The sequence below is a fragment of the Tachypleus tridentatus genome, chromosome 2, assembly GCF_004210375.1.
Source record: "Tachypleus tridentatus isolate NWPU-2018 chromosome 2, ASM421037v1, whole genome shotgun sequence".
NCBI classification, from domain to species: domain Eukaryota; kingdom Metazoa; phylum Arthropoda; class Merostomata; order Xiphosura; family Limulidae; genus Tachypleus; species Tachypleus tridentatus.
Window position 1 is genome coordinate 67,859,571 of NC_134826.1, and position 22,862 is coordinate 67,882,432.

At 32.0% G+C, this 22,862-nt stretch overlaps 1 protein-coding gene across 7 annotated transcripts in view; it reads right to left on the bottom strand.

Moving 5' to 3' along the window:
• LOC143244103 (GRIP1-associated protein 1-like) overlaps nucleotides 1-22,561 on the bottom strand; it is a 49,106-nt gene extending 26,545 nt beyond the window's left edge. For 2 of the 7 annotated variants that reach the window (XM_076488181.1, XM_076488177.1), the window contains exons 1-12: nucleotides 22,431-22,561; nucleotides 19,040-19,106; nucleotides 18,553-18,614; nucleotides 17,070-17,204; nucleotides 16,095-16,233; nucleotides 15,691-15,733; nucleotides 15,242-15,307; nucleotides 12,412-12,450; nucleotides 11,618-11,718; nucleotides 8,905-8,975; nucleotides 8,065-8,112; nucleotides 6,898-6,929 (exon numbers count right to left, since the gene is read on the bottom strand). In XM_076488181.1, coding sequence (XP_076344296.1) covers nucleotides 6,898-6,929; nucleotides 8,065-8,112; nucleotides 8,905-8,975; nucleotides 11,618-11,718; nucleotides 12,412-12,450; nucleotides 15,242-15,307; nucleotides 15,691-15,733; nucleotides 16,095-16,233; nucleotides 17,070-17,204; nucleotides 18,553-18,614; nucleotides 19,040-19,106; nucleotides 22,431-22,472 — 845 coding nt within the window. In that variant the 5' untranslated portion in view covers nucleotides 22,473-22,561. The remainder of the gene's footprint in view (nucleotides 1-6,897; nucleotides 6,930-8,064; nucleotides 8,113-8,904; nucleotides 8,976-11,617; nucleotides 11,719-12,411; nucleotides 12,451-15,241; nucleotides 15,308-15,690; nucleotides 15,734-16,094; nucleotides 16,234-17,069; nucleotides 17,205-18,552; nucleotides 18,615-19,039; nucleotides 19,107-22,430) is intronic. The other 5 variants (XM_076488184.1, XM_076488180.1, XM_076488183.1 and 2 more) reach the window with 3 other exon arrangements.
• Between the last annotated feature and the right edge of the window lie 301 nt (nucleotides 22,562-22,862).

The window sequence follows — 22,862 nt, forward strand, 5'->3', positions numbered from 1 at the left end:
GACGATGACATTTAGTAATTCTTGAATTCTGTTGCTTGCAATTATTGGGATACTTGACACACTAAATACAGCTATGTCATCAGCATACTGTGAGAAATAAGTGTATTTCAGGTCTGGGAAAGGTATTTTGTTTACAAATATTATGTACAGTAAAGGTGATGGGACAGATCCTTGGGGAACACATGCAGTGATATTGAAAGTCTTGAACAGTGTGGTTTAATTTAACCAATGCAGTGCAGTTAGTTAAGAAGTTAGAAAATCCATCTGATAATTCTCTGGTTAGCATTTAGGGAGTACAGGCAATATTTAATGGCATTGTGCCACACTGAATCAAAGGCTTTTTTGACATCTAGGAATACTGCAATTGTTGTCTGGTTGTTACTGAATGACGTATATATAGATTCTGTGAATATGGTTAGGTTATCAATGGTCTGTCTGTCTTGCTTTCTGTGAGGAGTTCTGCATACAGGGGATTAAGTTATTGTTTTCACAGAATAGGAGCAATCTTCTTGCGATTATTCTTTCAATTAATTTTCCAATGCAGCTGAGTAGACTTATTCGACTGAAATTATCAGGGTTAGAGTTTCCTATGTTTGTTTCAGGAATGACAGTTATTCTAGCTTTCTTCCAGGCATCAGGGAAATATTGTGACAGGAGGGAAAGATTCGTGATATTGATAAGGCATTGGTGAAGGTTATTAGAGGCCTTTTTCAAAATTATATTTCTGATGCTGTCTTCTCCAGGTGAGGAGTTTTTTAGTGTTAAAAAGTTAGTTTTTAGTTCCCCCATTGTGATTTGTCTTCCAAAAATGTCATGAGCATGTGTTACAATTGAGTTAGCAGTAATGTCAGCCAGAAATTATGGGGTGTATAGGCTAGGTCTAGATGAAACATAGTTGTCAATATTTTGTTTCAAAGTCTGGTTGAAAGATGGTGAGTTTATATCAGCAAATAAAGTAGCGTAGTAGTCGACAAGTAAGTTTGCTTCGTCAATGTTAGTTTTAGCAGTTATGTTGTTATATTTAATGTGTTGGAAAAGTTTGTTGTTCTTTTTCCCCATGAGTGATTTGAATTTTTTCCAAATTCTTTTGGCTTGTTGTTACTGTTGTCTAGTGTGTAGCAATATTTGAGCCAGTTTTCTTTTCTTTGAATGTTCATTTTGCATTTCATTAGTGTATGTGTTTTATTTATATTTGGTTTTAGCAACTGGTCCCTGGTGTTCATGTACAAGCACCCGAGTTTTCTGCATTCCTTAATGAGGTTATGTATTTCTAGTGTCAGTGTCCAGTGTTGTAGGGAAATGTTTCTGTATGATGAAGGAATTACTCTCTCTTTGTGTCGTTTAAAATGGCAGTGGTGACATCATTAACATACTTGTCAAAGTTGTGTTTGTTTGTGACAGTTTTAACTTCTTTCGGTAGAAGTGCAACTAAGGTGTGGTTGAAAATTGTCCAGTCAGTTCTTGTGTAACTGTAGACTTGTGGGAGGTCTATTTGTACTTCCTGTTTGTTGTGTGAAATGTTGAAGGAGATTGTAAAGAGGTCGCTAGTTAGGTCGAGATGGACCTTAAAGTTCCAGTAATAGGGCAGAAGGGATAATAGCAAGGTCGAGAACATAGTAGGTGTCAGTAGCTTCATGATAGTGTGTGGTAGTGCTGTCTTTGATGATGTGCATGTTACTGTTCTCGAACAGCATGTGGAGGCTGAAAGTTGAGTTCTTTGCTGGAAGAACAATACATGGCAAATATGGAAATGGATGTTGTTGTTGTTGCTCCAGAAATGCATAAAATGCTTTTAATAGTTGAGAAAATGTCTGTTTCGATCTCTATGTATGGGCTAATATTTTGTTTGAAATAAATGTCAATAATTCGAGTTTCACTAGTTCTTGGTATCAAGAATGAGTTAAAGTTGGATAAATTGATATTACTTTCTTCTTTTACCAATTTTCATGATACGATAATTATGTCCAGATTAGCTTTGTTGCTAAGGTAGACAATTTCATATTTTTTAGTATGAAGGCCTTCTTGACAATTTGTGTGGGATGCTTAGTTCATTACTGATTTCTTGGCTTTTCACTTTTAGGCTTCTATGCACAGTGTAATGTGGTGGGGTTTTAAATTGGATATCATGAAATAGTGTTTCAATATTTCATATATGTGTGAAATGAGTGCATCAAATTCTGCTGGTGCACTCCCAAACTGAGTTGGCAAGAATAATTCCACTTGCACCTGGAATTATGAAGAGGATGTGAAACACTGTGCTCAATCAAGGACTCAGGAGAGGACCACTTTGAGTTCAGGATTATGAGGAGATAGTGAACCACGAAAAATATGTTAAACTGCAAAAATATGGCTGACCACCCCACAACCAGATAGCTTTGCATCAAATCTTAACCTGTATTATAGGTAGGTTTGCACACACACTGGTGCTGCTCCCAACAATATCTGGTAAAAAGCATCAAGACCCCAAAGTTTACTTTCTTCTTCAAGAGAGGAGAAAACTCACTCAAACACTCTGGAGCAAAATCATCTGTCCACTACCCCAGTGAATGGAAACTGGGTGTGGTAAGGACTCCCTAGTTCCACTAGTAGAATCTGAGGAAAAATGCACATTGGAGAGACCTGAGAAAAAGTGCTCTGGAACAGTGCAATGGGTGAACCAAGTTCCCTTAATTTAAAAGCAAACCAACCCCCAACCCCAATTTATTCAATCTGATGATTGGCAAGGTCAGGCAAGGTCCCCTTTAGTTTATTCATGATCATACATGAGTGGTAGTCCAACAAAAATTGGTAATACCATTCAGTGAGCTCCTAGGTGGTCTTATGGAAAACCTCTTTTTATACGCAGTCTATTGCAACCAGATGTAATTACAGTTAAATTGGTTGCTAATGTGGAATTGCATGGATAAAAACACACCCGTATGGTTAACATTCACCACATGGTGGAATCCATTAAAAAATATAGTTAAGAGACTCTAAAAATGAAAGATGCAAGAGAGGAGAAGAAAAAACCACTTACACTCATTTAAAACCTAAAAGATGTAGTAAAAGTGACCACAAGGGATAGTTGAAAACCCTCAGAAGGCAATGCCAGGTCATGAAAATAATGTGAGAGAAAAGTATTTGGGAAGTACACATGCCAGCCCACATCATGTTGTCCAGTGGGCAGTTTAATCTGGCTGCCAGATACATAGTGACAGATCTCATGAGATGTGACTCTCAGAACTTTCCTTGTCTGTAAAGAAAGTTCAGAATAGGCAGTATGGATCAATTTACAAAGCCACCTTGTCAAAGTAACTGCAGATAAGACTCAGGAAATTGAAGGATCTTAATGAATAAAGAGTCAACTTTTATCCCTTAAAAGAATGTAGTTTAAGCCACATAACATCTAAGGGCTCTGACAGGACATAACAAATGACCTTGGTCAGATTGACACTCAATACATGAACCCCATCCCTGAATTGAGGTATCTATGAAGAGATGAATCTTGAGCCAAGTGAGTAGTAAAGGAACACCTACAGTAGTAGTATTCTGATCCAACCATCATTTGAGATCTAAGATGTTATTCCTGATTAGGGAGACTGGATGATCCAGTTGATCACATGGATCACAGTTCATGATCCATTGTTCATGTAGCAACCACCAAAAGAAATGCATTTGAGCTTGTCCCAAAGGAATTCGAGATTCTAGGAATGCACACATCCCAAAAAGAGAGAGAACCATCCACGTAGTAAGAGAAAAAAGATGTTAGTAAGAGCCTGACAGTCTGTTCCATAGTCTGAGGCCAAGTGGCAGTCAGCTGTGCCCAACTTAAAAATGTATTGAAGAAGACACCCAGACAGACAATAAATGGAGTTGGTAAGAAAATGGACTTCTCGGGTTTGATAAGAAAACTAGCCTTGGTGGCTTCTGAAAGGAGAAGCTGGGTGAATTGTACTGCTATAAATAGCCAGTTATCTATACAATATTGGTGAGTGCCCAGGAACAAAGTATGCAGGACACTGTAGAAGAAGTATGGTGCAGAGCCTAGACCAAAGGGCAGAGTCCTAAACTGCAGAACCTAAAACCTTGTGTACAAAAAAATAGATATCAGTTGGATGATCCTATCATGGAAATGAGAGATAGGCATCAGCAATATCAAACTTCATCATCCAATGACCTGGTAAATATGCCAACACAAATTGAGAAAGTACACCACTGTGAAGTTGGGAGAATCTAAGAATTGATTGAGATGAGATAAATGTTCAGCCATCAGTCTCCCATCTTTTCGGGCACAAAATCTAATTAGAAATAAAATCCCAGAAAAAAGGGATCCACTCTTTCACAACCCCTTGACCCTGATTGTCTTGGAACAAAGATCTATGCTCAATGGATCTGTTGGAGTGGAAATACCAAAGGCTGTGAGGATGTGAACTGAATGACCAAACCCATGGTCAGAAAGTAATGTAACTTCACTCCCACAGACCCCACCCACATGAAGGAGTCACTAATGCCATTGGCAGCATTCGGGCTGTGTAGGGGAGCCATGAAAATAAGGATAAAATCTGTTTTGAACACCAATAGCTGGGGGTCAGGACACACAACTCATGAGAAGCCAACCTAGTATACAAAGCTGTCTGGAAGAAAAGAAAAGTCCTAATTCTCTCCATGCTCTACTGGATCATTGCCAAAAGCAAACTAATAGCCCCCTAAAGAGATGCCCTGGACCAAATACATCATAGATAGCTGCCACTGAGAGTGTTCCCTCCTTGCCTAATTAAAAAAATGTGCATGTTCATGCACACACGGATAAATAATAATGCCCAGGTGTACACTCTCAGGGCCCACTTACTATAGATTCAAAATTTCAGGTTTCTAGGTTCTTTCCTCTTGGAGCTTTAGTGGTTATGCATACAGACATACACATATGTGCATGTCTCTGTGATTTCTATTTGCTGGGGTTAGTACATTGATATATTATAGGTGATTATGTTATTGTATGTATTCCTTAAACCTCTTTAATCAACTGAATCTCTGAATTAAAAATGGAACAAATATTTGATTAATTTTATGAAAGCCATTGTTGGAACACATTGCTGCCACAATTCTCTAGATTTTCAATATTTTATGAGATGCATGCATATGTATACATATGGATCAGATAAGTAATAGAAAATAATATGCCACTGTCATAGCTCTAAGAGGAAAGAACCTAGAAAGCTGAAATTTTGCACTTGTACTAAGTGGACCCTGAGGGCATGCACTTGAGTGTCATTACTCATACATGTGTATGTGTTCATGTGTGTGTCTGTGCATCTTATTAAAGAGATAAGTTAGTGAAAAACCACATAGAAAAGAAGTGACCACTATAGCTCCTGGATGAAAGAACCTAGAAACCTGAAAATTTTGCACCCATATTAAGTGGAATCTTAGGGTGTGCACCTGGGTATTATTACTTATCTACATGCATGCATGTGCATCTTTTTTAATGAGGCAAGCTAGTGAAAAGCCATATAGAAAAGAAGTGGTACCTTATAATACAAACAGAAATCATAGACACACATGCACATGTGTGTGCTCATATGAATCTTTTTAACGAGGAAAGCTAGCAAAAATCCACTTAAAAAAGACATGGTTTCTTATGTAACAAATTCCACGATATAGCAAAGCTAATGTATTTTAGTAACAGTGCATTCCAACAGTAGATGTTATATGATGCAGCTTAGCAATTAATACTGTGTTAGTTTATTTACTGTAATAATAAAATGAAAGTTATACATTACAAAATTGAAAAAAGTGTTGTTTTCTAATTTAGAGTCCTTGTTGATTAGAGATTTGGTTTTTATTAAAAACGTTGGTGATGTAACAGAAAATAACCTAATTGAGATAAGATTTAAATTTAAAATTGAAACAATACTTTTACTTTTTACAATAAACTTTATACACTTGCTAAAATATATCAACCATGAGAAGCCAGGTCACAAAATAAAAAAGAACCAAAAAAATAAGAACAATAAATTAAAACATTTTACTATGATATTTACAGACATTGTTAGCACTTGTGATTCAACCATTACAAAGATATTATTATTAAAAAAAACACTATATAGTAAAGCACTGATGATCTACTGAGAAGACATTTAAAAGCATCATATCCATGAACAATCCAGAGCCACTCCTACATAGGCATTGCTACCACCTGCCTAATACAAATAGAAGAATATCAGTCTGAGTTTTATACAAGTTGTAAGACTTCAGTTTGAGTTTAATAACTTGGTCAAGTCAATGATGAAAATAAAGGATTCTAACTCGTAGAAATTTGAGATAGAAGACACTTTGTAGCAAATGCTTGAAACATAGCAGAGTATATACTATCAAACCAAGTAATTTCAACTATAAAATGGTTTATACTACTAAATCAAATCTGAACACAACAGTTTAAATTGTTTAATCTAGGGTTAGCAGCAATTTCAAATATGGGAGATTTTGCAACATTAAAGAGGGTTTATATTGTCATTTCTATCAAAAATTATCACAATTTGGACTACAGAGAAACTTATGTCACTAAAACTCAGCAGTGATTTGATATACAAGTGAAATATCATTAAATACAAAATATATTGAACACCCATAATAATGCAAACTGAGTGTTCTGTCAAACATACCATAATTTCCACAAAATTACATTTAGAGAAAACAAATGTGGTAAGCTTACTTCAGCTACTGTGTATATATACAACTATTGTTTCTGTTATCACTGTTACTAACCACAACGTTTGTTTCTGTTACCAATAAACACTTAGGCCTTTATATGGATTCTGACAGAAATTTAAATTTTGCCATGAAATGTTTAAATACAACTCAAAAAGTATAAATATAACACTTCTATTCTATTTTCCAAGAAAAATAATAAAAAATTACCTTTCTTGTTTCCTTTTTAACTTTTCTGTCAACTGAAAGAAAAATAATCATAAATAATTTCTCTTACATAACTATTAAAGTCTTGTTACTTTACTGGATAAGGTTACACTACACCCATTCAAATATGGCAGCAATAACTTCACACATCATGGATGGTGTAATTTAAAATACTGTATACTACTGATATCTTCCATATCTTTGTGGTACTATCTTCCAAACACTTATGGTATGATAATCTACACATCAACCAATATGTCAATACTATCATCTAAACCCTTATAGTATGGTAATCTACACATCAACCAAGAGATCAGTGCTATCATCTGAACCCTTATGGTATGGTAACCTACACATCAACCAATACGTCAGTACTATGTTCCAAATATTTTATCAGAACTGATACATCTACCAATAGCATCAATTCATATTTATATAACTCATACTTTTTATGTTCCCCAAGTGAAACACAAATATTTGAACTCACTTGACCAGATGTGACACAACTACAAAGAACATCTGATACATGCTTAATAAAGCTGAAACCTCTTCTTCTTCAGTGAGCATATTGGCAATGTTTAGCTATCATCTTCTAGGTTAAAGTGAAAGTTAAATGTCACAGTATATAGTAGCACAAAGGATGTAGTCCCTTTAACGTTTAACTTTTGTAGAATGTACATGTTAATTCATCCAAAAATGCTTATTTCTATCCACTACATATGGAACCATATAAGTCATGTTCTTATATGAAAACTGGTGTGGATCTGGTTTTCAGTTCGTATTTGTTCTGTGCCTGCTGTGAACAGAACAAACCTTATTAAACATACCAGCAAACAGGCCAGTCTCGTGATATCTCTTTCTGTGGGAACATCTGATTCGGTCTTAAAGCAGGTATTCTACAACTCAGATAAGAAAGAATTGAAAGAAAAAACATTGTTTGACTTGTTATGATTATTGATCTGATTTATCCAAAAATAAAAAGTCATCATTTTATGTAAACACACCATCTACAGATACAGTCATCATGTTATGGTAAACACATCGTCTACAAATACAGTCATCATGTTATGGTAAACACATCGTCTACAAATACAGTCATCATGTTATGGTAAACACACCGTCTACAGATACAATCATTTTATGGTAAACACACTAAAACACAGCACTTACTTTACAAATTTCTTCTTTCAGTCTTTCCACTTCCTCTTTCTGTGAAGCCTGAGGAAGAGAATTCATTGTTTTCATTCCCAGCATAATATGCAGTTGATAAAAAGAGCTATCAAAACAACTTTATAAGAAATAACATCATTTTTAGAAACCACAACTGAGATAAAGAAAGACCATTATCACTTATCAATAAGCTAATCATAAATATTTAACAAATCAAACACCTGTAACATACTTCAAACAAACTAATCACCTTAACCTCATTTTTGTGACACTTCTCCCATTGAGAATTATTTGCACACATCCAACAAAGTAAACAAACAATAGGTAACCAGCAGCAAGATCCAAGTGACTCTTGAAAAAATCATCTACAAAAGTAGGTTAAGTAGAAAGGATGGCATCCTCAGACTTGAAGATGGAAAACTAGTCACAGGTCATTCTTTCCACTTCACCTACATTTTTAGATTAATCATCCATGAGTCACTTGGAACTTGCTGCTTGTTTTGCCACTGTTTGTTCATTATGAATAACCTGTATAAATTATGTATAAAAGAAAACCATAAAACATAGACTGCAAATAAAATATAAATACTTAGGGTTATGTGCAGTTCCCACAATAAAAACAGTTCTCGAATCTAACATTCCAAATAAAGAAAAATAAGCATCCAAGTCTAGAAAAAAAGACGTAAATAAATTATAATAACATGAAAATGAATCATTGTGACCGTATATAACACAAAGAACAGTCAAACGTTTTTATGTAAAACTATGTGTAGATGAATTGTCATGACCATGTATACTACAAAGAACAAACAGTGAAATGTTTTAATATAAAATATTTACCTGTATCACAGCCATCTGTTTCTTCAACATATTTTTCTCTTCAACTTCAATATCAAGACTCAATTTAGCACCTGTATGCAGAAATAAGTCAAATAAATAACTGTATAATGTAACTCTTCACCACCACTTACCATACAGGTTATTTGATGTGATAGTGTTTAAATTAACACATGATTTGTCACTACATATCTATATTAACACTCATTGATTTACTACTAATACATGTTTATATTAACACATATTGATTTACTACTAATACATGTTTATATTAACTTGTGATTTACTACTAATACATGCTTATATTAACTTGTGATTTACCGCTACTACACGTTTATAATAACACTAATTGATTTACCGCCAGTACATGTATATTTAGAGTAACACTTACTGATTTACGACTAGTATGCACATTCGTATTAACATTGGTGACTTACCATGAGTACACATGTTTATATTAACATAGTGATTTATTACAAGTATACATGTTTATATTAATACTCACTGATTTACTACTAGTAAATGTATGCTTATATTAACACACAGTAATTTATCACTAGTACACATAATTTCCTTTATTAACACACAGTAGCTAGCTAAAGCACAATACTCCTAAAGTTAGGTCACAATACTTAGTGACATAGTTATTACAGTAAGTTAAGTCACAACCTTAGTGATATAGTTATTACAATAAATTAGGTCACAATACTTAGTGACAGAGTTATTACAGTAAGTTAGGTCACAATACTTGGTGGCATAGAATTATTACAATAAGATTATTATGAAGTTACTTCAAAAGATTAACTAAGCTAGGTCTCTATGTCTTTAGAAACCTTTATAAACATGTTACTTCCCTGATAATTGTTTAAAATCCAGTTATATTATAACAGAGAAGTAAATATGTCTATAAAAGAGTACAGAAACAGACACAACCAGTTATTAGCACCACACAATAAAACAAATAACTATACATTTTAACATTCAACAAAGGTTACACAATTGTTTCCAAAATAAAATGTTTATATTAACTCTGTAGTTAGCAGTATGGAAGTACAGGTTGTATATATTATATGTTATGGTGAACATTCATAGTCATAAACTTAATATCATATCTTCGTCACCTTCAGGTTAAAGATCCACAAAAATATATAAAATTTAAAGTCAATACAGGTTTTACCAAATTATTTTAAATGTCCTCATCCTCCTGATGATTAATTTTGTATTTCTTTTATAAATCATGAAAATTGTTCAAGTTTTAACTTACTGAAATATGCTTTTAAATACTGATTATTTGTTTAAAACACATTTTTAAAATTCAATATCATGCCTTTTAAAATAAAATTGCAAAATCTTGTCAAAGAAACAGCCTTTAGGTGACAAAAGGTTGTCTTCTATGAGATAATCTTTGGAACTTGGAATCACACTATACTTACTTCATATTAAAACAACTTCCAAATAGGTCTGTTTTAACAAATTTACTTGAATTTCCTACTATTAATTAGCATATGCAACTAAAATTAACCAATTACAAACATATGTAACTAAAATTAGCCAATCACAAACATATGTAACAAAAATTAGCTGATCACAAACATATGTAACAAAAATTAGCTGATCACAAACATATGTAACAAAAATTAGCTGATCACAAACATATGTAACAAAAATTAACCAATCACAAACATATGTAACTAAAATTAGCTGATCACAAACATATGTAACAAAAATTAGCTGATCACAAACATATGTAACAAAAATTAACCAATCACAAACATATGTAACTAAAATTAATGAATCACAAAGTACTTTACGTATTCCAAAACATCACAGTGGCTTATGGAAATAAACACATTCCTCACACTTAGATCATTAAAGGTCCCAACATGTTTTTAACATTCAGATAACTGAAAGAAAAGTCCAACATGTTTTTCAGACTCCAAACACTGAAAGGAACAGTCCAACATTTTTTTAAGATTCCAATCACTAAAAGAAATAGTGCAACATATTTTTAAGGCAGATCACTAAAAGAAACATTCCAACATGTTTTTTTAGATTAAGATCACTGAAAAAAACAGTCCAACACATATTTCAGATTCACATCACATCAGAGAATAAGGAGATTAAGAAATCCTTCATTATAGTCAATATTTACTGTCCCATTTGCTATAAATGTAATATATTAGGTTCCATATGACTTGAGTTAAAACCTTTCAGTGTATATTTTGGTACCTTTCTGAGTATTTTTATATCTTAAATTTCAAATTATACCTTTCTCTCTAAAAACAAAATAAAAATTCAGTATTACTTGCAGTCCATGCCTACATCTTCTTGTAATGATCTCAATGATTTATAATTGTCTGAAAGCTTACCATAAGTTAAAAGGAATTTAACTGTCCTCTAATATCAAACATGTGACTTGTACTTTTATAGATGTGGTGATGTTTTTAGAGAAGCAACTGGCATGTAACAAAAGTTTCCTTGAAATAAAGAAATCCTTAAGTATAACTGATTCTTGAAACTGATGGCACTTAGTCAAACTCCTTGATTACAGAGTTGAGGAACAACAAGATAGTTATATATTTCACAAACACATTATTTGTTAGGACCATGGTTTAGCCAGTAATGATGGTGTCTTCAGTAACTGATGTATGTGTAAAATGTACAACTGTTTTGTTTTCCACAATTCTGTAAATCCTTAAGACAAAGAGACTCCTACCTGATAATTCCTGGAGTTGTTTCTTCAAATTGTTATTCACACTTTCAGCTTCGTTCAGCAGGACCTTCAAGTTCTGACAAGACATCTTCTCAGGAGATCTTCTTACCAACAGAAAAGTTTGTATTCAATCCATTACTCTTATACTCACGAAAAGTAATTAGCTAGTTAATATAGACTTTCTTCAAATTTACTAAAGCTATAGACAGTTTACAAATGTATTCTGTTACATACTTTCAAAAACATAACCAAAACAAGTGATAAGAAAGGATGCAACTACTATAAAAACATACGATGAACAAAACTGACTTTGCACCACACAAAATTTAATTAATTTCTTGTAACTGAAGCAATATTAAATACTCATTTTCATGGTACCTTTTTATTCTGTTTTAGCATATATGTTGTCAGAAAAATCCAAGGATGCTGAAATAAAATTTTCTTAATAGAAGAAAAATATGAACCAAACAGAAAAATGTTAACAAAACTGAAACCAAATATATGACAAATGTTAATCAAACTAAAACCAAACAAAGAACAAATGTTGACAAAACTGAAACCACACATGACAAATGTTAACAAAACTGAAACTAAACATATGACAAATGGCAACAAAACTGAAATCAAACATATTAGAAATGGTTTTCTTTCTGCTAATGAAATTACACAAATTCTATGCACATGGAAGAAACATCTATTAATACATGAAACTTAAGCACATAAGGTACAATACAAATGTTATATTTTAATACTATACATTTTCAAATTACAATGAAAATTCAACATATAGTACTTACCCTTCAACTTCATCAGAAATGTTTTCACGTACTAACATCCTAAAGAACAAAATTAAGAAATAATAGATTTTAATAGCATGCTTGGTTTCTATTGTTACATTAAGAAACAATAGCTCACCAATATAACATAAATTAATTATACACCAATACTGTTAAGAGAACAATAGTTTGGCTTGTCAAATGAATTCTAGAGCAATTGAATTGGCCTAAGTGAATGTTTGACAAGAATAGAACTATATAGCATTTAAGATAAAACTATAATCTCCATAGTGCAAAGCATATTTGTATGTATGTTTAACTTGTTTTGAATACATTATTTTAAAACAAGTGGTATGTGTGTGCTGTTCATTTATTTTTGGATTTATCACCATGTCACAGACACCAACTGTAGAAGAATCCTAAGGTCAAAACACCCATAAATACATATACTTACTTTAATATACACTACTAAGAAGTAATTTCCTGAAAAATATGATGTTACTCAACAGCATACATTTGACTCATCTACTGGTGCTTAGTATCTTCAGTCTAAATAGCATCCCATGGGTCAAACTTTCAAGTCAAAGACTCAGAAATGTAAATACTATCATCCCTCACCACAGGGTAGAAACTAATCACCAGCAACTACTACATACATGGTAACTCAACCTGGTTAGATTGATATGATGCACACACAATGAAATGTGTAAAGCAAGTTGAGTAAGATATCTTTCTTCAAACCTTGGACCCACTGATCTGCAGACAGGCACACAAATGACTAAACCATCTCCAGCTGCCATGTACCTTGAAACTATTCCCTTATGAATACATACCAATCCCTTAGATAGCTACAGTTTTACTGTATCTCAGTCCTATAGCATTAGACAATTCACAGACTGTACAAAACCATAACAACTTTTACAGAGAGAGCACACAAATATAATAATTGAGTCACTATATTTTTCTTAAGGTCTTAAAGTTACTTTCAATTATTTTAACAAAACCAGAAGGTTTGTCAGTTCTTTTTCACAAACTAAATGTTTCTGTAGCATGATAACAAACCAACACTATCTTAATGCCTCGTTAATCTTTCAGATCCTACAGACATCCTTCCTTCTCAAAGTCCAGTTTCTACTATAATGCTTCCTAGGTGGAGAACTTCAAACACTGCCTTGTTCAAATTAGATTGAAAATATCTTACAAAACCATTGTAAGAAATTCTACTGCAACAGAAACTACGTAAACAGATATATACACTTTAACAGCAACAGAAATTGTGAAAACAGATGTATACACTTTAACAGCAACAGAAACTGTGTAAACAGATATACAGTTACGACAGAAAGTGTTCGTACACCTGCATCCCAAGTGGTTTTTTGCTCATAACTTAAAAAGTATCACAAGTAGGCTAACAGAAGTATAATATATTATAAATATTATACTAACACACATCTACATAAATTTTTATGTAAATTAAACAACAAGTAAACTGTTTATAAACAAATAACCAAAAATAGGAGGAGCAGAAAGTGTTCATACATTTCAGAATGTGTGAAAAACTTATATTCCTGTAAAAATTTTTAGTTTGGCAAATAAACTACATTATACCATTCCAGAACTAGACGCTGAGTTCATAATTATTGGAATTTAGCCAGAAAAAATGTACTTCCGACAATTTAGCGCCTTCTCCATCATTATCTGCTTGGTCATCATGGCAAACAGGAAACAACTTTCCAGTGATTTAAAAAAACAAATTATTGTAAAATACAAGTCTCATGCATCTCTTTCTGGTATTGCTACACAACTTAATGTGCGAAATCTACTGTTCAAAGCATAATTGCCAAGTTTAGGCTTACAGGATCAACTGCTAACCTCCCTCGTTCCTGACGCTCCACCAAAATTCCAGAGAAAACCAAAAGGAAGGTTCTCAGAAAAGTTAGTAGGAACCCTCGTTGAACACGTAATGGCATGCAGAAACTGGTAAGGGAAACTGGGGTTAAAGTAAGCACCTCTACAGTTATGAACATGTTACATTCTTCTGGGTTCAAAGCATGCCATCCTCGTAGAGCTCCATATTTAAAGCCTGTTCATTTAGAAGCACAATTGAGGTATGCAAGAAAGCATGTAGATAAACCCTTTACCTATTGGAAGAGTATTCTTTGGTAAGACGAGACAAAAATTGAGCTTTTGGCCACAATGATGAGCGCTATATTTTCCGTAAGAAGAAGGAACGAAATCTTTCAAAGAACATCATCCCTACAGTTAAACACGGATGTGGTTCGATCATGCTATGGGGTTCCTTCAGCTCTTCTGGTGTAGGCAGCCTTCACCACTTCAACGAAATCATGAAAAAAGAAAAGTACATTGATATATTAGGCACTTATATCAAGAATGATGCTCGGCACACATCAAAATATGTGCAATCCTGGTTGCAGAGAAACCATATAAGCGTTCTGGAGTGGTCATCGCAGTCACCTGATCTCAATCGTTTGGCACGAGTTGAAGACCAGGGTTCATCAGTGTCATCCAAAAAACTTGCAAGAGTTGGAGGCCTTCTTTAAAGAAGAATGGAAGAAAATACCAGTCAAGTACTGTCAAATGATCATGGATGGCTATGAGGAGAGATTGCGCCAAGTAATTCACCTGAAAGGCTACACAACTGACTATTAAAGTAGATGCACGAACACTTCCTGCCCCTCTTATGTTTGGTTATTTGTTTATAAACAGTTTATTTGTCGTTCAATTTACATATAATTTTATGTGGATGTGTGTTAGTATAATATTTATAATATACTACACTTTCATTATCCTAATCGTGAAACTTTTTAAGTTATGAGGAAAAACTACTCACGATGCAGGGGTACGAACACTTTCTGTTGTAACTGTATGCACTTTAACAGTGATGGGCAGAACTAACCTGAAATATAATTTTGTTCATTTTTATGACATATATAGTCTGGAATTTTATCTTTTAAAGTAAGAACAGTAAATCTTCAATTAACGACACTCATTACCAGATTATTTTTTACTTCTGATCCATATAGTAAGTTGGTAATTAACATCAATCTCCAAATTTAGATCAAAACAAAATACATCTTGAGTGTTTACCTTTGACTTCATAATAACATATTCCTAGAAATTTCTGTAGGCTTACTTTTTACAGTAAAATTTTCTTATACACCTTACTCTATTATTATTCTATTTCAGAATAATTTACAGAAATAAACTTTATACTTTAAATCAAAATATTTCTCTAAAACTTCCATTTCAGTTCACAACAAAATACTTCTGTCAACTTACTTTTTAAGAGAACTTATTTCAACTTCATATTTCTCTCTGCTCTCTGTCACAAAAATGAAAAGAATAAATTTAATAGCTTTAATACAATAAATCTTACAGTGATAAAGTACTCTATGTTGTTTTTAGTTTTAGTAAAATAAAAATATTATTTATACAAATACAGAACTGAGAACTAAAACTTACAAGTTTAACGTGTTACTTTGCCAAGCACACAAAAATTTCACCCACATTAAAACCTACTAGAGCTAGAGAACTTGAAAAATGTTCAAAATTTTAATCAGGAACTGTAATGGGTTGACCTGATCACTCAATACTCACAATATATGGTACCACTAGTGACTAATATTAATTTTGGTAATGATGAAATTTTCTTCTCAAACAACTCTACATAGGTTTAACATTACCTAACAATGACTTCTGTAGAGCCATGTTTTCAGCCTGAAGTCTTCTGATTTCATTGCTGTCATTTTCACCATCTTCTAACCTTTTCTCACTCATTGATTCCTCTAATTGTTTTTCCAGTTTCTCATTCATTGAAACAACCTTTAAAATATACAACTACTAACTAAGCACTTACTAAAATAAATTATACAGAAATTCTTTTAAGGTTTTTGCTAAGGTTACTAAAGTACATAATTTTGTGTACAGTAATGAGGATAACCAAGTGTATGTGTCATTAATTAATTACAGAGTGAAGACAAGCCATGATATATATATCATTAATTAAGTACAAAGTGGAATTAAGTAATTAATTACAGAGTGAAGTTAACCAAGTATATATATCATTAATTAACTACAGAGTGAAGACAACCAAGAATATATATAGTCATTAATTATATACAAGTAGGGAAAACCAAGTATTCACCAAATTAAGTATAGAATGAGGATACACATATATTTATCACCTATCCTAACTCCACATAAAGTGCTAATAAAAACTACATTGCTAATTCCATTTTACTAAAATGGCACATTAACACAATACTGTTCAAGTAATTTGGTTGATTCTGCCAGTTTCTAAAATTGGGACTAATTTTCTGGATTACATCTCTTAAAATTTATAAAACTAAAAAATTTTGGATTCCTTTAATCATTGTTTAATCATTTCTATTTGAATCAGCAACAGAATTTCAACTAAAAACATACACAAACCTATACAAACATTAGTCTCAAATCACATGGCAGTCTTAGAATTTTTGTTCAACATTTTAGAAGTTTAAATACAAACTGGACAACAGTTCTAATATGTTCTTAGCAGTTGCAGTGACTTCAGAATTTGGGATTACTTCCAAAGCTAAATTTAAGATTTTTAAGATTTTTTTTAACAATATGTATATGCAGTACAATGTTTACATTTGTTGTTGAATTATTAAACTTACAGAAGCCAGTTCATGCATAAGAGTTGAATTTTGAAGACGAAATTCATCTTCTTGACTCTGAAGTTTCAACTGGAGACTTTCATTCTCTTGTAACAGTTGCTCAACATCTTTTGCTTTCTTGCTGCGATTAATGACCTAAACAGTGAAATACATGTACTTGGTGAGGATATAAACACTTGTTTTTTTACATCCATACAAAGCTATACAAAGGCTATCCAACCTAACTAGCCATTCCTTGTATATTCATACAGAGCTACATAAGAGCTATCTAACCCAGCTAGCCATCACTTGTATGTCTACACAAAGGTACACATGGGCTATTGTGGCTCAATATCCATACATAGCTACAAAAGAGCTATCCAACCTAGCCAACCCTTACTTTAAACTAAGAGACAAGGAAGACAACTAGTCATTTTCACCCACCTCCTCCTCCTAGGCTACTCTAAGAAAACTAAACAAACTACAACACAAACTTCTAAATGAATAAAACTAAACAAAAATCAACACAAACTTCTAAGTGAGTGAAACAACACAAACTACAATACAAAATTCTAAATAAACAAAACTACACAAACTTCTAAATGAACAAAACTAAACACACTACAACACAAACGTCTAAATGAAAAAACTAAACACACTACAACACAAACTTCTAAATAAACAAAACTACAAAAACTTCTAAGTGAACAAACTTCTAAATTAACAAAACTAAACAAACACAAACTTCTAAATGAATAAAACTGACCAAACATCAACACAAACTTCTAAATGAACAAAACTAAGCAAACAAAAACTTCTAAATTAACAAAATTAACAAACAAACTTCTAAATGAACAACACTAAACAAACAACACAAACTTCTAAATGAATAAAACCAAACAAACATCAACACAAACTTCCAAATGAACAAAACTACAACATAAACTTCTAAATAAACAAAACTAAACAAACTTCTAAATGAACAAAGCTAAACACAAACTTCTAAATGAACAAAACTAAACAAACAACACAAATTTCTAAATGAACAAAACTAAACAAACAACACAAATTTCTAAATGAACAAAACTAAACAAACAACACAAATTTCTAAATGAACAAAACTAAGCAAACACAAACTTTTAAGTGAACAAACTAAACAAACTACAACACAAACTTCTAAATTAACAAAATTAACAAACTTCTAAATGAACAACACTAAACAAACAACACAAACTTCTAAATGAATAAAACCAAACAAACATCTACACAAACTTCCAAATGAACAAAACTACAACATAAACTTCTAAATAAACAAAACTAAACAAACAAAAACTTCTAAATGAACAAAACTAAACAAACAATAATACAAACTTCTGGTGAACAAAACCAAACAAAGAAACAACACAAACTTCTAAGTAAACAAAATAAACAAATGACAACACAAACTTCTAAGTAAACAAACGACAACACAAACTTCTAAATGAACAAAATAAACAACACATACCTTTTGGGCCTTGCTGAGCTCTTTCTCCAGATCTTCTATTTTATGTTGAAATTGTCCAAGTTCTGAAAAACATGTAAACTACAGTGAATTCACAAGTCTAGCACCTGTTTTGCATACATACACAGTTATACAAATCATTCACTGATTATTTTATCTCTCATTACCCATAGCATTTCTGATCTACCTTAATAAAAGTATGGAAGTTATTTCAATCAAAAATAAAATATATCAATATTTCTTACCAGCTCACAAACCTATAGTGTTACATCAACCAATTAATAATTCAGCTACATCCATCAACCCATAACTCAGCATCTGTATGCTGTATGCTTTATATCGGCCACATCCAACAACCCATACTTCAGTGGCTGTGAAACGTATACATACAGTGATTGACCCATAATTCAGCAACTATATGAATTACAGTTCATACTAGCAATACTGATTTAATATATTTTTACAAATGTATCAAAGAAATGAAACTCACCATTCTGCTGCTTTCGATTGGTTTCCTCCAGGCTGTAGTTTTTTGATCTTAAATCCAACAACTGAGTCTGCAAAACAGAAATTATATTCTATAAGACAAATGCCCACTTATTTCAAAGTTTTCACAAAGCTGTATAAACACATACCTTCCTTAATTCTGAACTACTATACTAGAAGAAAGGTAGCTGGTCAAAAACACTACCATAAACTTCAAGGTTACTATTTCTTGATTGAACAATGTGATTTAATGATCACTCTTATAATGCACCTAAAACCCCCTTTAGTCCATGTTCAGCTTCAAAGGACATGACTTAAGTATATGTATAAACTTATAAGTAATAAATAAAACACCTTTTTAATTTTTCAAATAAATTTAATTAAATCCATAATAGATAAATGATACTATATTTATTAAAACCTAATTACTTCCTCAGAAGTAATGATGAATTACACAAATGAATAATAAAAATAACACTTTTTACTACACTGAACAAATTAAGCACAAAAGTCCAAATACATTATCTTTACTGAGGAATTATGCTACACAGTACTCTTTTTGTGATAAATATTTTCACCCTTCTGCAAAAAATAATTGTCCAAAAAAGTTAACTATTTCCAAAGAATTACCTCCCACAAAAACTTTTCAATGCTATACAAAAAAATCAGTATGTGACCACTTGTCAAAAAACATTATACCATCTTGACTTTTGAACCCAAACAGAACAAATTGAACTTTTATTACATTAAGATGTCACTTAGCAAGAATGATGGTGATTTTACATTGTTTTAATAGCCATATTCTAGGCCCTAGTCTTTTTCAGGATATAATGTAATTATTTTAAAACTGGTTCTGTAGTAATCAAAAATACCAGAGCTAAAGTTTCAATATTCTACTTGCATATCAAAAGAATATCCAAGAGCCTCTTCATTCAAACAAACATTAAAAAATACTTGCTCTCTCTATTAAGATGATTATTTGAAGAACTGGCTTTCTATCAGTATCAATTCATACTTCATGACAAAAAAAAACATCTTTTATGAAAAATCTTAAAATACCACATATGTATCCAATCAGACAGGGAAATTCAGAGCAGTTTATAAAAACACAACAAGAATATGGCATAATTAATTTCTGCCATTACAGCATAAGTCAATCAAAATGCTTTATGAAACCAATCCATTACCAGTATTAATGTAAATTCTAGTGAAACATGATCCAACTAAATGGTAACAACCAAAAAAAAGTGAAACCCTACTTAATTACATCTTTCCACACTCATGGTTAGTTTGATGAACAAATGGTTCACCCTAATGAGAATTTAAAATCACTAACAGAATAAAAGCCATGCTCTGGTTAAATTCAAAACCTATTTTTATTAATAAAACGGGTGGATGATGCAGCATGTCCACCTCTATCATTCTCTTGGGAGTCTAAAAAAACATGTGGCAACATATCTAAAATCAGATTTTATGAACACAGACTTCCTTTTCAATAAATATATAAATAGTAGCAAGCTGTAATAACAAGAGTTCATTTACATAAATAACAAAACTGTACACCCTACAGAGAACCAAACTTAATTAGAAAACACTACGACATCTCCAAATTATTAATGTATATGGCTGTTCCTTTTTCAACTTACATTCCATTTGTTTGTTTTTCGTGTGCATGTTTTTTCTTTATAAATCAAGAAAGTCATTTTAGAAGTGTATTTAGCCACAGTAGAGAAAACTTGAGTCTGCCTTAGTTTCTTCAAGCATATTTACTTATGTATATCAAAAAATATTAGTTTAACAAGTACCGTGAATAACTTACTAACAGTAGTGTAGTTGTTTAGTTATTCCTATGTTGTTCCATCTTGATCATTTTACAGTTAAAATGAAACATAATTAGGACCATGTATCAGTTATCCAGTTTGATATAATATATATTATGGTGTACTGCAAGCTAGACCAATATACCAGGCACAAGTCAAAGCACTACTTACACATAACAGGACAACACTCAATCAGCAAAAAACAGAACATGGATAATGCTTTGGGATAAAAACTTCAGTTAAATTTTACTCATTTCCTAAGATCAATTCCCTAATTTTATTCTACACTTAATGCTTCAACTTTATGTTTAATTATTTTTATTTAATTATTATGTTAATATTATTAGTTTGAATTTTATTTAACAAATTTTGTATGTAATTTGATAACCACACGGATAAAATATTTTTGCACACTTTGATAAAGCAGTAACAATTAAACTAGCTATTCTGCAATGAATGAATTAGTGTTTAAGCATTTACAGTCACTGTTAATACCATCAATGATTTCTTTTTTGCACTGTGAGATAAAAGTGCAACTTCATGAAAGAAAAAATGAAGTAACTTCACTAGAGTTGCACCCAAGGGTGTACACCATTAAACTTTCTATGGAAACTTTACTATTTGCTATATGATCTGTAAATACAGTGTATTTTGGAAAATATTTCTAAATGTACCCATGACTAATTACTTGTTAAAAACACTGCCTATGTCAAACACAGTTGGTGAATTCTCACAATGTCATTGTAGGTTTAGGTAAACAACTACCATTTTCAATTTAAAAGTTAAATGCACAGTATAACATACTAATGATGTACAAATGGTACAAAATTTCAGTAGCAGAAAACACTTATGAAGAAAATCCAGTTTTCCCAATATACTTGAGTTTTGTATTTTTTTCAGTTTATTGATCTGCGGCTAGTTGGTTGGTTCGGAATTTTATAGTGCAAAGCAACTATGCTATCTGCACCCTCCTCTGTCTTACTTCATTAGATTAAATTTAGAATACAATATCAATAATGACTTTATAAAGTTGATATTCAAATTTAAAATAAGTTCTTGCAAAAACAAAAGTGCAAACCTTACATTAATTTAAATGTAAAGTTTAACTTACTGACAATAATATTTCTCTAAACCATGAATTACTTTGATATTTAAAATTAGAAGTTAAAAAAAATTATGCAAAATAATAGTGCAAACTTTGCATTAATTTAAATGTAAGGTTTAACTTACTGATAATCATATTTTTCTAAACCATGAATTACTTTGATAAGGTTTAGCACTCAAATAACTTAAAAGAAGTCACACAAAACAAGTGGTATCACAGTTTTTATTAATTCTAAAACTCTACCGATAAGGCTAAATGTGCGGCTATTTCTATCGCATTTATCGTACTTGTAACTTAATACTAATGCTAAATAACAGTAATAATAGATCTACGAAACTATTGTTAGAAACCCCACTTTAAACCAGTTTTCAGACAAGTTCACTAACAACTTTTGCAATTATGAACACTAAAATCAGAATAAGCCGTATATTTATTATCAACATATATAATCAACTTCAAAATAAACCTACTTGCAATCGCTGAAAATCGTCATCGGACAATAAGGCAGCCATTTTTAATTGCAAGTATATAGAACTGTACCGCTATCTATAAATACAAAACATTTTATGAGACTAAATCATAAAAATAAAAGTCAATTTCGTATAAACTTTTTTTTTGAATTTGTGACAATAGTTGACTAATCACTATTGTCTATACGAGTTTGTTGTAGTTGTTGAATGTGGTATTACACATCACATTCAATCTTTCTCAGCAATTTTCTGACAAATGAAGCAGATAAGGAGACTATATATAGGATATAAACTAATTGTCAGTTAGTTACTAATAATAAAAGCTCTTGTTGTTGTTGTTTTTGGAATTTCGCACAAAGCTACTCGAGGACTATCTGTGCTAGCCGTCCCTAATTTAGCAGTGTAAGACTAGAGGGAAGGCAGCTAGTCATC